Genomic DNA, 12,221 nt, shown 5'->3' on the forward strand with positions numbered 1-12,221 from the left:
ACCGGGTTAGCGTTAGAAATAAAAAACGAGTCCGCGAGAGAGGGTGCAAAACAAATCACAAGCGAATAATGAAGTGAGACACGTGGATTTGTTTTACCGAGGTTCGGTTCTCTCAAACCTACTCCCCGTTGAGGAGGCCACAAAGGCCGGGTCTCTTTCAACCCTTCCCTCTCTCAAACGGTCCCTCGGACCGAGTGAGCTTCTCTTCTCAAATCAAAACCGGGAACAAAACTTCCCCGCAAGGGCCACCACACAATTGGTGCCTCTTGCCTTGATTACAATGGAGTTTTGATCACAAGAACAAGTGAGAAAGAAAAGAAGCAATCCAAGCGCAAGAGCTCAAAAGAACACGGCAAATCTCTCTCGCTAATCACTAAAGCCTTGTGTGGAATTGGAGAGGATTTGATCTCTTTAATGTGTCTAGAATTGAATGCCTAGCTCTTGTAAGTGGTTGAGAAGTGGAAAACTTGGATGCAATGAATGGTGGGGTGGTTGGGGTATTTATAGCCCCAACCACCAAACTTGACCGTTGGTGGAGGTTGTCTGTTCGATGGCGCACCGGACAGTCCGGTGCACACCGGACATGTCCGGTGCCCCAGCCACGTCACCAATGCCGTTGGAATCTGACCGTTGGAGTTCTGACTTCTGGGCCCGCCTCGATGTCCGGTGGCGCACTGGACATGAACTGTTCAGTGTCCGGTGCGCCGGTATGGGCTTGCCTGCCTTCTGCGCGCGTTGCGCGCGCATTTAATGCGTTGCAGGTAGCCGTTGGCGCGAAGTAGCCGTTGCTCCGAGGATGCACCGGACAGTCCGGTGAATTATAGCGGAGCAGCCTTCATGAAATCCCGAGGCTAGCGAGTTTCTGAGCCGCGTCCCGTTGGAGCACCGGACACTGTCCGGTGTACACCGGACAGTCTGGTGAATTATAGCGCGCTGGCTCTGGATTTTCCCGAAGGTGACGAGTTGAAGTTGGATTCCTCTGGTGCACCGGACACTGTCCGGTGGTGCACCGGACACTGTCCGGTGGCACACCGGACAGTCCGGTGTGCCGGACCAGAGGAGCCTTCGGTTGCTCTTTTGCTCTTTTGTTGAACCCAACATTTGGTCTTTTTATTGGCTGAGTGTGAACCTTTTACACCTGTATAACTTATACACTAGAGCAAACTAGTTAGTCCATTTGTTTGTGTTGGGCAATTCAACCACCAAAATTATTTAGGAACTAGGTGTAAGCCTAATTCCCTTTCAATCTCCCCCTTTTTGGTGATTGATGCCAACATAAACCAAAGCAAATATAGAAGTGCATAATTGAACTAGTTTGCATACTGTAAGTGTAAAGGTTGCTTGGAATTGAGCCAATATAAATACTTACAAGATATGCATGGATTGTTTCTTTCATTCTTAATATTTTGGACCACGCTTGCACCACATGTTTTGTTTTTTTTTTGCAAACTCTTTTGTAAATCCTTTTCAAAGTTCTTTTGCAAATAGTCAAAGGTAAATGAATAAGATTTTGCAAAGCATTCTCAAGATTTGAAATTTTCTCCCCCTGTTTCAAATGATTCTCCTTTGACTAAACAAAACTCCCCCTAAATGAGATCCTCCTGTTAGTGTTCAAGAGGGTTTTGACATATCATTTTTGAAATACTACTTTCTCCCCCTTTTGAACACAATAGGAAACTAATTGATAATATTCTTGGAAAACACGAAGTTTTTGAAATTGGTGGTGGTGCGGTCCTTTTGCTTTGGGCTCTTACTTTCTCCCCCTTTGGCATGAATCGCCAAAAACGGAATCATTAGAGCCCTCTAATTACTCCCTTTCTCTTTGGTCATAAGTAAATGAGTGAAGATTATACCAAAGACGAAGTCCTTTTCCTTGATACTCATGCTTTTCTCCCTCAAGAATGGAGAGTTGCTTGGAGTGACGGCGAAGGATGAGTTACGGAGTGGAAGCCTTTGTCTTCACCGAAGACTCCAATTCCCTTTCAATATTCCTATGACTTGGTTTGAAATTCACTTGAAAACACATTAGTCATAGCATATGAAAGAGACATGATCAAAGGTATATAAATGAGCTATGTGTGCAATTTAACAAAAGAAGTTCCTAGAATCAAGAATATTTAGCTCATGCCTAAGTTTGTTAAAAGATTGTTCATCAAGTGGCTTGGTAAAGATATCGGCTAATTGATCTTTAGTGTTAATATATGAAATCTCGATATCTCCCTTTTGTTGGTGATCCCTTAAAAAGTGATACCGAATGGCTATGTGTTTAGTGCGGCTATGCTCGACGGGATTATCCGCCATCTTGATTGCACTCTCATTATCACATAGCAAAGGGACTTTGGTCAATTTGTAACCGTAGTCCCGCAGGGTTTGCCTCATCCAAAGTAATTGCGCGCAACAATGGCCTGCGGCAATGTACTCGGCTTCGGCGGTGGAAAGAGCGACCGAATTTTGCTTCTTTGAAGCCCAAGACACCAAGGATCTTCCCAAGAACTGGCAAGTCCCCGATGTGCTCTTCCTATTGATTTTGCACCCCGCCCAATCGGCATCCGAATAACCAATCAAATCAAAAGTGGATCCCCTAGGATACCAAAGCCCAAACTTAGGAGTGTAAGCCAAATATCTCAAGATTCGTTTTACGGCCGTAAGGTGAGCTTCCTTAGGGTCGGCTTGGAATCTTGCACACATGCATACGGAAAGCATAATATTCGGTCGAGATGCACATAAATAGAGTAAAGAACCTATCATCGACCGGTATACCTTTTGATCCACGGACTTACCTCCCGTGTCGAGGTCGAGATGCCCATTAGTTCCCATGGGTGTCTTGATGGGCTTGGCATCCTTCATCCCAAACTTGTTTAGAATGTCTTGAGTATACTTTGTTTGGCTAATGAAGGTCCCCTCTTGGAGTTGCTTCACTTGAAATCCCAAGAAGTACTTCAACTCTCCCATCATAGACATCTCGAATTTCTGTGTCATGATCCTACTAAATTCTTCACATGTAGACTCGTTAGTAGACCCAAATATAATATCATCAACATAAATTTGGCATACAAACAAGTCATTTTCAAGAGTTTTAGTGAACAAAGTAGGATCGGCCTTGCCGACTTTGAAGCCATTAGCAATAAGGAAATCTCTAAGGCATTCATACCATGCTCTCGGGGCTTGCTTGAGCCCATAAAGCGCCTTAGAGAGCCTATAGACATGGTTAGGATACTCACTATCTTCAAAGCCGGGAGGTTGCTCAACATAGACCTCTTCCTTGATCGGTCCATTGAGGAAGGCACTTTTCACGTCCATTTGATAAAGCTTAAAGCCATGGTAAGTAGCATAGGCTAATAATATGCGAATTGACTCAAGCCTAGCTACGGGTGCATAGGTTTCACCGAAATCCAAACCTTCGACTTGAGAGTATCCCTTGGCCACAAGTCGAGCTTTGTTCCTTGTCACCACACCATGCTCATCTTGCTTGTTGCGGAAGACCCATTTGGTTCCTACAACATTTTGATTAGGACGTGGAACTAAATGCCATACCTCATTCCTGGTGAAGTTGTTGAGCTCCTCTTGCATCGCCACCACCCAATCCGAATCTTGGAGTGCTTCCTCTACCCTGTGTGGCTCAATAGAGGAAACAAAAGAGTAATGCTCACAAAAATGTGCAACACGAGATCTAGTAGTTACCCCCTTATGAATGTCGCCGAGGATGGTGTCGACGGGGTGATCTCGTTGGATTGCTTGGTGGACTCTTGGGTGTGGCGGCCTTTGCTCTTCATCCTCCTTGTCTTCCTCAATTGCATCTCCCCCTTGATCATTGCCGTCATCTTGAGGTGGCTCATTCGCTTGATCTTCTACTCCATCAACTTGAGCTTCATCCTCATTTTGAGTTGGTGGAGATGCATGCGTGGAGGAGGATGGTTGATCTTGTGCATTTGGAGGCTCTTCGGATTCCGGTTAGGAGTTCATAGGATGTCTTCTTGAGGATTCGGTGAAGATATAACCGGTTGATGGCGTAGCACGCGGTGTTGACCGCCTCGGCCCAAAACCGATCCGAAGTCTTGTATTCATCAAGCATGGTTCTTGCCATGTCCAATAGAGTTCTATTCTTCCTCTCCACTACACCATTTTGTTGTGGCGTGTAGGGAGAGGAAAACTCATGCTTGATGCCCTCCTCCTCAAGGAAGCCTTCAATTTGAGAGTTCTTGAACTCCGTCCCGTTGTCGCTTCTAATTTTCTTGATCCTTAAGCCAAACTCATTTTGAGCTCGTCTCAAGAACCCCTTTAAGGTCTCTTGGGTTTGAGATTTTTCCTGTAAAAAGAATACCCAAGTGAAGCGAGAATAATCATCCACTATTACAAGACAATACTTACTCCCGCCGATGCTTATGTAAGCAATCAGGCCGAATAGATCCATGTGGAGTAGCTCAAGCGGCCTGTCGGTCGTCATGATGTTCTTGTGTGGATGATGGGCTCCAACTTGCTTTCCTGCCTGGCATGCGCTACAAATCCTGTCTCTCTCAAAATGAACATTGGTTAGTCCTAAAATGTGCTCTCCCTTTAGAAGCTTATGAAGATTCTTCATCCCAACATGGGCTAGTCGGCGGTGCCAGAGCCAACCCATGTTAGTCTTAGCAATTAAGCATGTGTCGAGTTCAGCTCTATCAAAATCTACTAAGTATAGCTGACCCTCTAACACACCCTTAAATTCTATTGAATCATCACTTCTTCTAAAGACAGTGACACCTATATCAGTGAATAGACAGTTGTAGCCCATTTTGCATAATTGAGATACAGAAAGCAAATTGTAGTCTAATGAATCTACAAGAAAAACATTGGAAATAGAATGGTCAGGAGATATAGCAATTTTACCCAATCCTTTGACCAAACCTTGGTTTCCATCCCCGAATGTGATTGCTCGATGGGGATCTTGGTTTTTCTCATAGGAGGAGAACATTTTCTTCTCCCCTGTCATGTGGTTAGTGCATCCGCTGTCGATGATCCAACTTGAGCCCCCGGATGCATAAACCTACAAAACAAGTTTAGTTCTTTACTTTAGGTACCCAAACGGTTTTGGGTCCTTTGGCATTAGAAACAAGAACTTTGGGTACCCAAACACAAGTCTTGGAACCCTTGTGTTTGCCCCCAACAAACTTGGCAACGATCTTGCCGGATTTGTTAGTCAAAACATATGATGCATCAAAGGTTTTAAATGAAATATCATGATCATTTGATGCACTAGGAGTTTTCTTCTTAGGCAACTTGGCACGGGTTGGTTGCCTAGAGCTAGATGTCTCACCCTTATACATAAAAGCATGATTAGGGCCGGAGTGAGACTTCCTAGAGTGAATTCTCCTAATCTTGCTCTCGGGATAACCGGCAGGGTACAAAATGTAACCCTCGTTATCCTAAGGCATGGGAGCCTTGCCCTTAACAAAATTAGATAATCTTTTAGGAGGGGCACTAATTTTGACATTGTCTCCTCTTTGGTAGCCAATGCCATCCTTAATGCCAGGGCGTCTCCCATTATAGAGTATACTTCTAGCAAATTTAAATTTTTCATTCTCTAAGTTATGCTCGGCAATTTTGGCATCTAATTTTGCTATATGATCATTTTGTTTCTTAATTAAAATCATATGATCATGAATGGCATTGATGTCAACATCTCTACATCTAGTACAAATAGAAACATGCTCAACAATAGATGTAGAGGGTTTGCAAGATTTTAATTCTATAACCTTAGCATGTAATATGTCATTTTCACTTCTAAGGTTAGAGATAACAGTATTGCAAACATCTAGTTCTTTAGCCTTAGCAATCAAGTTTTCATTCTCTAATCTAAGGCTAGCAAGAGAAATGTTTAATTCTTCAATCCTAGCAAGCAAATCATCATTATCATTTCTAGGATTGGGAATTGAAACATCACAAACATGAGAATCAACCTTAGCAATTAATTTGACATTTTCATTTCTAAGGTTGGAATAGTGTCATGGCAAGTGCTTAGCTCACTAGATAGTTTTTGACATTTTTCTATTTCTAGAGCATAAGCATTTTTAATCTTAACATGCTTTTTATTTTCCTTGATTAGAAAGTCCTCTTGGGAATCCAAGAGATCATCCTTCTCATGGATGGCACTAATTAGCTCATTTAGTTTTTCCTTTTGTTCCATGTTAAGGTTGGCAAAAAGGGTGCGTAAATTGTCTTCCTCATCACTAGCATTATCATCACTAGAGGACTCATATCTAGTGGAGGAGTTAGATTTAACCTTCTTCCTTTTGCCGTCCTTTGCCATGAGGCACTTGTGGCCGATGTTTGGGAAGAGGAGTCCCTTGGTGACGGCGATGTTGGCGGCGTCCTCGTCGGAGGAGGACTCGGTGGAGATCTCGTCGGAGTCCCACTCCCGGCATACGTGGGCATCGCCGCCCCTTCTCTTGTGGTACCTCTTCTTTTCTCTCCTCTTGCCCTTCTTGTCGTTATCCCTGTCACTGTCACTTGATAAAGGACATTTAGCAATAAAGTGACCGGGCTTACCACACTTGTAGCAAACCTTCTTGGAACGGGATTTGTAATCCTTCCCCTTCCGTTGCTTGAGGATTTGGCGAAAGCTTTTGATGATTAAAGCCATCTCCTCATTGTCGAGCTTGGAGGCGTCGATTGGTTGTCTACTCGGTGTAGACTCCTCCTTCTTCTCCTCCGTCGCCTTAAATGCCACCGGTTGTGCTTCGGACGTGGAGGGTTCATCAAGCTCGTTGATCTTCTTTGAGCCCTTGATCATACATTCAAAGCTCACAAAATTCCCGATTACTTCCTCGGGAGTCATTAGTGTATATCTTGGGTTGCCACGAATTAATTGAACTTGAGTAGGGTTAAGGAAAATAAGAGATCTTAGAATAACCTTAACCACCTCGTGATCATCCCATTTCTTGCTCCCGAGGTTGCGCACTTGGTTCACCAAGGTTTTGAGCCGGTTGTACATATCTTGTGGCTCCTCCCCTTGGTGAAGACGGAAGCGACCGAGCTCCCCCTCGATCGTTTCCCGCTTGGTGATCTTGGTGAGTTCATCACCCTCGTGCGCGGTCTTGAGTAGATCCCAAATCTCCTTTGCATTCTTCAACCCTTGCACTTTGTTATATTCCTCCTTGCTTAGAGAGGCGAGGAGTATGGTTGTGGCTTGGGAGTTGAAGTGCTCGATTTGGACCACCTCGTCCTCATCATAGTTTTTATCCCCTACGGATGGTACCTGTGCACCAAACTCAACAACATCCCATATACTTTTGTGGAGTGGGGTTAGATGAAATCGCATTAAATCACTCCACCTAGCATAATCTTCACCATCAAAAGTTGGTGGTTTGCCTAATGGGACGGAAAGCAAAGGTGTATGTTTAGAAATGCGAGGGTAGTGTAGGGGGATCTTACTATACTTCTTGCGCTCTTGGCGCTTAGAAGTGACGGACGCCGCGTCGGAGCCGGAGGTGGATGGCGATGAAGAATCGGTCTCATAGTAGACCACCTTCCTCATCTTCTTTTTCTTGTCCCCACTCCGACGCGTCTTGTGAGAAGAGGATTTCTCCTTCTTCTCCTTGTGGTGTGAAGGAGACTTCTTCTCCTTCCCTTTGGAGGAGTTCCTCTTCTCCTTCCTCTTGGTGCGGGACTCTTCCGATGAAGTGCTCCCATGACTTGTAGTGGGCTTTTCGCCGGTCTCCATCTCCTTCTTGGCGTGATCTCCCGACATCACTTCGAGCAGTTAGGCTCTAATGAAGTACCGAGCTCCGATACCAATTGATAGTCGCCTAGAGGGGGGGTGAATAGGGCGAAACTGAAATTTACAAATATAAGCACAACTACAAGCCGGGTTAGCGTTAGAAATAAAAAACGAGTCCGCGAGAGAGGGTGCAAAACAAATCACAAGCGAATAATGAAGTGAGACACGTGGATTTGTTTTACCGAGGTTCGGTTCTCTCAAACCTACTCCCCGTTGAGGAGGCCACAAAGGCCGGGTCTCTTTCAACCCTTCCCTCTCTCAAACGGTCCCTCGGACCGAGTGAGCTTCTCTTCTCAAATCAAAACCGGGAACAAAACTTCCCCGCAAGGGCCACCACACAATTGGTGCCTCTTGCCTTGATTACAATGGAGTTTTGATCACAAGAACAAGTGAGAAAGAAAAGAAGCAATCCAAGCGCAAGAGCTCAAAAGAACACGGCAAATCTCTCTCGCTAATCACTAAAGCCTTGTGTGGAATTGGAGAGGATTTGATCTCTTTAATGTGTCTAGAATTGAATGCCTAGCTCTTGTAAGTGGTTGAGAAGTGGAAAACTTGGATGCAATGAATGGTGGGGTGGTTGGGGTATTTATAGCCCCAACCACCAAACTTGACCGTTGGTGGAGGTTGTCTGTTCGATGGCGCACCGGACAGTCCGGTGCACACCGGACATGTCCGGAGCCCCAGCCACGTCACCAATGCCGTTGGAATCTGACCGTTGGAGTTCTGACTTCTGGGCCCGCCTCGATGTCCGGTGGCGCACCGGACATGAACTGTTCAGTGTCCGGTGCGCCGGTATGGGCTTGCCTGCCTTCTGCGCGCGCTGCGCGCGCATTTAATGCGTTGCAGGTAGCCGTTGGCGCGAAGTAGCCGTTGCTCCGAGGATGCACCGGACAGTCCGGTGCACACCGGACATGTCCGGTGAATTATAGCGGAGCAGCCTTCATGAAATCCCGAGGCTGGCGAGTTTCTGAGCCGCGTCCCGTTGGAGCACCGGACAGTCCGGTGAATTATAGCGCGCTGGCTCTGGATTTTCCCGAAGGTGACGAGTTGAAGTTGGATTCCTCTGGTGCACCGGACACTGTCCGGTGGTGCACCGGACACTGTTCGGTGGCACACCGGACAGTCCGGTGTGCCGGACCAGAGGAGCCTTCGGTTGCTCTTTTGTTGAACCCAACATTTGGTCTTTTTATTGGCTGAGTGTGAACCTTTTACACCTGTATAACTTATACACTAGAGCAAACTAGTTAGTCCATTTGTTTGTGTTGGGCAATTCAACCACCAAAATTATTTAGGAACTAGGTGTAAGCCTAATTCCCTTTTAGCAGCACTGACCGCGCGGGGCTGGGCCGGCTGGCACTGCTTCCCTAAATGGGCCAGAGTGAGGGTTTTGAGCCGAGGTGTTCTGTTTCTCTTTTTTTTATTTCTTGTTTTCATTTTAATTTGAAATTTGAAATTCGAATATGAGTTGCAGTTTCTAATTCAAATATGCATAACCCAAAATCCATAATGGATGTAGAGAAATATATATTTGGTTATTATTATTATTTACTTATTATTACATGCCTTTAAGTAAATGTCTCTAACCATACAATAAATAATAATTCGTATGTTATTTATTTTAGGAAAATATCATCTGTGAAGGTGTGATCAAATTAAAGGTTAAAATCAAAATTGAATTTATGTTGCTTTGCTTATTTTGAGAGAAAGAAATACATATTCCCTTTTAAAAATTATTTGTATATTTTGAAAGGTATCCCCAATTGTATAGTTTATAAGAGGATTATTCTTATTTTTTCGGATTAAACCTCAGACTTAAATGTTTTAGTATTTATATTTAGCTAATAACATTTTAATATTGTCAATAATTGTTTTAGGACAGAATGACTTTAAAAAGTGGGGAATTTTATGCTAAGAGACATTTTAATTATTAATTTTTTAGAGAAACATTTATAAATCCTAAAATAGGATTTTGGGATGCACCGTTTGTACGCGCGCCATCTGGGCGGAGCCGCGCATTGGGGCGGCGAGGAGGACCAGTCCTGCCGCTGGGAGCGCCTCACGGGGACGGGGCCCCAGGCTCCACGCTGCTGGTGCGCGCCAAAGAGGAGGGGAGGCCGTTGGTCGTCGGTGAGGCAAGGTCATGATGCCTGTACAGATGGCGAAAGCGGCCCTATATAGATCTTTATTAATGAACAAGATTACTCTCTGTCTTGGACACCCTAATTCTTCTATTGCCCTCCAATACCTGGATTTTGGGCTTAGGGTTTAGGGTCACGTAAGCTGTCAGTCGGACAAGCGCTGCTCATGCGTGCACGTGGCAAGCATGTCGCCTGTGATGATGGTGGTGATAAGGGCCGACTCCACGGAGCATCTTAGGCTATCCACACTCATATTACTTTAAATTCGTACTCTAAAATGAATATTCTATCCTCGTCAGCAAAATTATCTACTCTATATCACAATTTTCCGCAGTCATATTTACTCTATATATCAACTCTATACCAACTACCACATATTATATTATTTTTTTTTGCACTTTACTCTTTTCACTGCACGCGCCCAGTACCACTTTTGCCTACCTGCTTGGAGCAGACCGCACGACGGAGAGGACATGAGAGAGATTTAGAGTAAGATGGTACAGACGCTGTTTATGAGGCTTTTCCGTGCTCTCCTTATATTTCCAGTAGCCGGTGAAGTGCCCGCTGCAGCGTTTACTTTACTGTATATCTAACTGCCACACTGGTAGTGTCTTCTTTACATACCCTCGCTGCGGGTAGCCTTAGCCCGCTTCGGCGAAGAAGACAAAGAGAGAGTCGATCGATGGCAGAAGTTGGTACTTGCCGGGGCTGGGGCACGCCGTCTGTAGCCCATCATGCGCCGCGGCGTGGACAAGTACTTGTACTGGGAGCTTGCAACCTCCGCGCTGCCAGCGCGTGCCAAAGAGGAGGGGAGGCCGCTACAGATGGCCAGCGTGCATGGCCCTACCGATCTTTATTAATAAATGAGATTACTTTATGTCATCGACACCCTAATTCTTTGATTGTCCTCTAGTACCAGCTAGACTTGGGCTTACGAATCTTGGAGCCCAACTCAAGTTCTTGACGTAAGCTATCAGCTGGACTGGCGTCGCTGACGAAGCTGTTCACGCGTGCGCACGACAAGCACGCCGCCTGCAACGTCGGTGGCGACGAGGCCGAGCTCGACAGAAAGGACGCCGAGCATCTTGGCCTGCTTCGGCATGAACAAGATAGTGAGATGGACGGTTGATGGCAGTTGGTGTTGCAGCGGTTGCCGGGACCGGAATGCGCCGTCTGCAGCCCATTGTGCATTGCGCGCGTGGCGCGGCGCTGTCCAGCGGACCTGCCACTGGGAGCCTCACGAGGCTGGCGACCTCCGTGCTCCCGGCGCGCGCCAAAGAGGAGGGGAGGCGGTTGGTCGCATGTGAGGAAAGGGTCTGCCTGCACAGACGTCAAACGAAGGTCACTTGACGACAGCCTGCGCTGGGTGGAAGACACGCGGCATGGTAGGCTTCCACGCGGAGCAGAAACATGGGCACGTACCCGCCCACTCGTCGGTGAGGCGTCCTCGCGTGTCTCCCTCCCAATATCCATTCACTCCAGTCCTTATCCTATCTATCTATCTATATATATATTATGCAAGAACCTACTAGCTGCTCCACTCATCTATTTCTTTTGAATCATTGTATACTAGCTAGCTAGCTAGCCAGAGCTTGTATGGCCACTGCTCATCATGCGGATGACCATCGTGCAGGGAGAAGAAGCGAGGCCGTCGGAGAGAACTACATGAGGGGCCTCTACGGCGACGATGACTACAACGCCACCCACTACGGTCACCAGCAGCAGCAGCGGCCGCCGCCCGCGCCCATGGCGGTGGCCAAGGCGTTAGCCACAGCCACGGCAGCCTTCTCCATGTTGTTGTTGTCGGGGCTGGCGGTGACGGGCACGGTGCTGGCGCTCATCGTGGCGACGCCATTGATGGTGATCTTCAGCCCCGTGCTGGTGCCGGCGGCCATCACGGTGGCGCTGCTCACGGTAGGCATCGTTTCGTCGGGAGGGTTCGGCGTGGCTGCGGTGGCTGTGCTGGCGTGGGTGTACCGCTACCTTCAGACCACGACCTCGTCGTCGGGTCAGCAGCCGCACATCGTCAAGGACTGGGCGCAGCAGCACCGTCTGGAGCAGACACGCGCGCACTGAAATAAAAAAAAGCGTAGTACCCCTCCGTTTCTTTTTATTTGTTGCTGTTTAGTTCATATTTGTCACTGTTTCGTTAAAAATGAACTAGCGGGATAACGAGAACGGGAGGTAATATAGCTTTTCATTTAATGTAATGTAACGTAATCTTATGTTTGCAGCAGTAATAATGTGTATTATATATTTGCAGCAATAAAAGGGCGAGCTCGATCGACCCCTCTACGAATAAATACTTTAAAAAACTTCTGATGCCG

The 12,221-nt window shown here is 46.3% G+C and overlaps 1 protein-coding gene across 1 annotated transcript; it reads left to right on the forward strand.

The window, feature by feature from the left end:
- The first annotated feature begins 11,432 nt into the window (after positions 1-11,432).
- Positions 11,433-12,197, forward strand: LOC100280608 (oleosin 16 kDa). Its single transcript, NM_001349993.1, has one exon. It carries the CDS (start codon positions 11,491-11,493, stop codon positions 11,968-11,970), a length of 480 nt encoding a protein of 159 aa, NP_001336922.1. The 5' UTR covers positions 11,433-11,490; the 3' UTR covers positions 11,971-12,197.
- Positions 12,198-12,221: the final 24 nt, after the last annotated feature.

This window comes from Zea mays, chromosome 1 (genome assembly GCF_902167145.1).
Source record: "Zea mays cultivar B73 chromosome 1, Zm-B73-REFERENCE-NAM-5.0, whole genome shotgun sequence".
NCBI lineage: Eukaryota > Viridiplantae > Streptophyta > Magnoliopsida > Poales > Poaceae > Zea > Zea mays.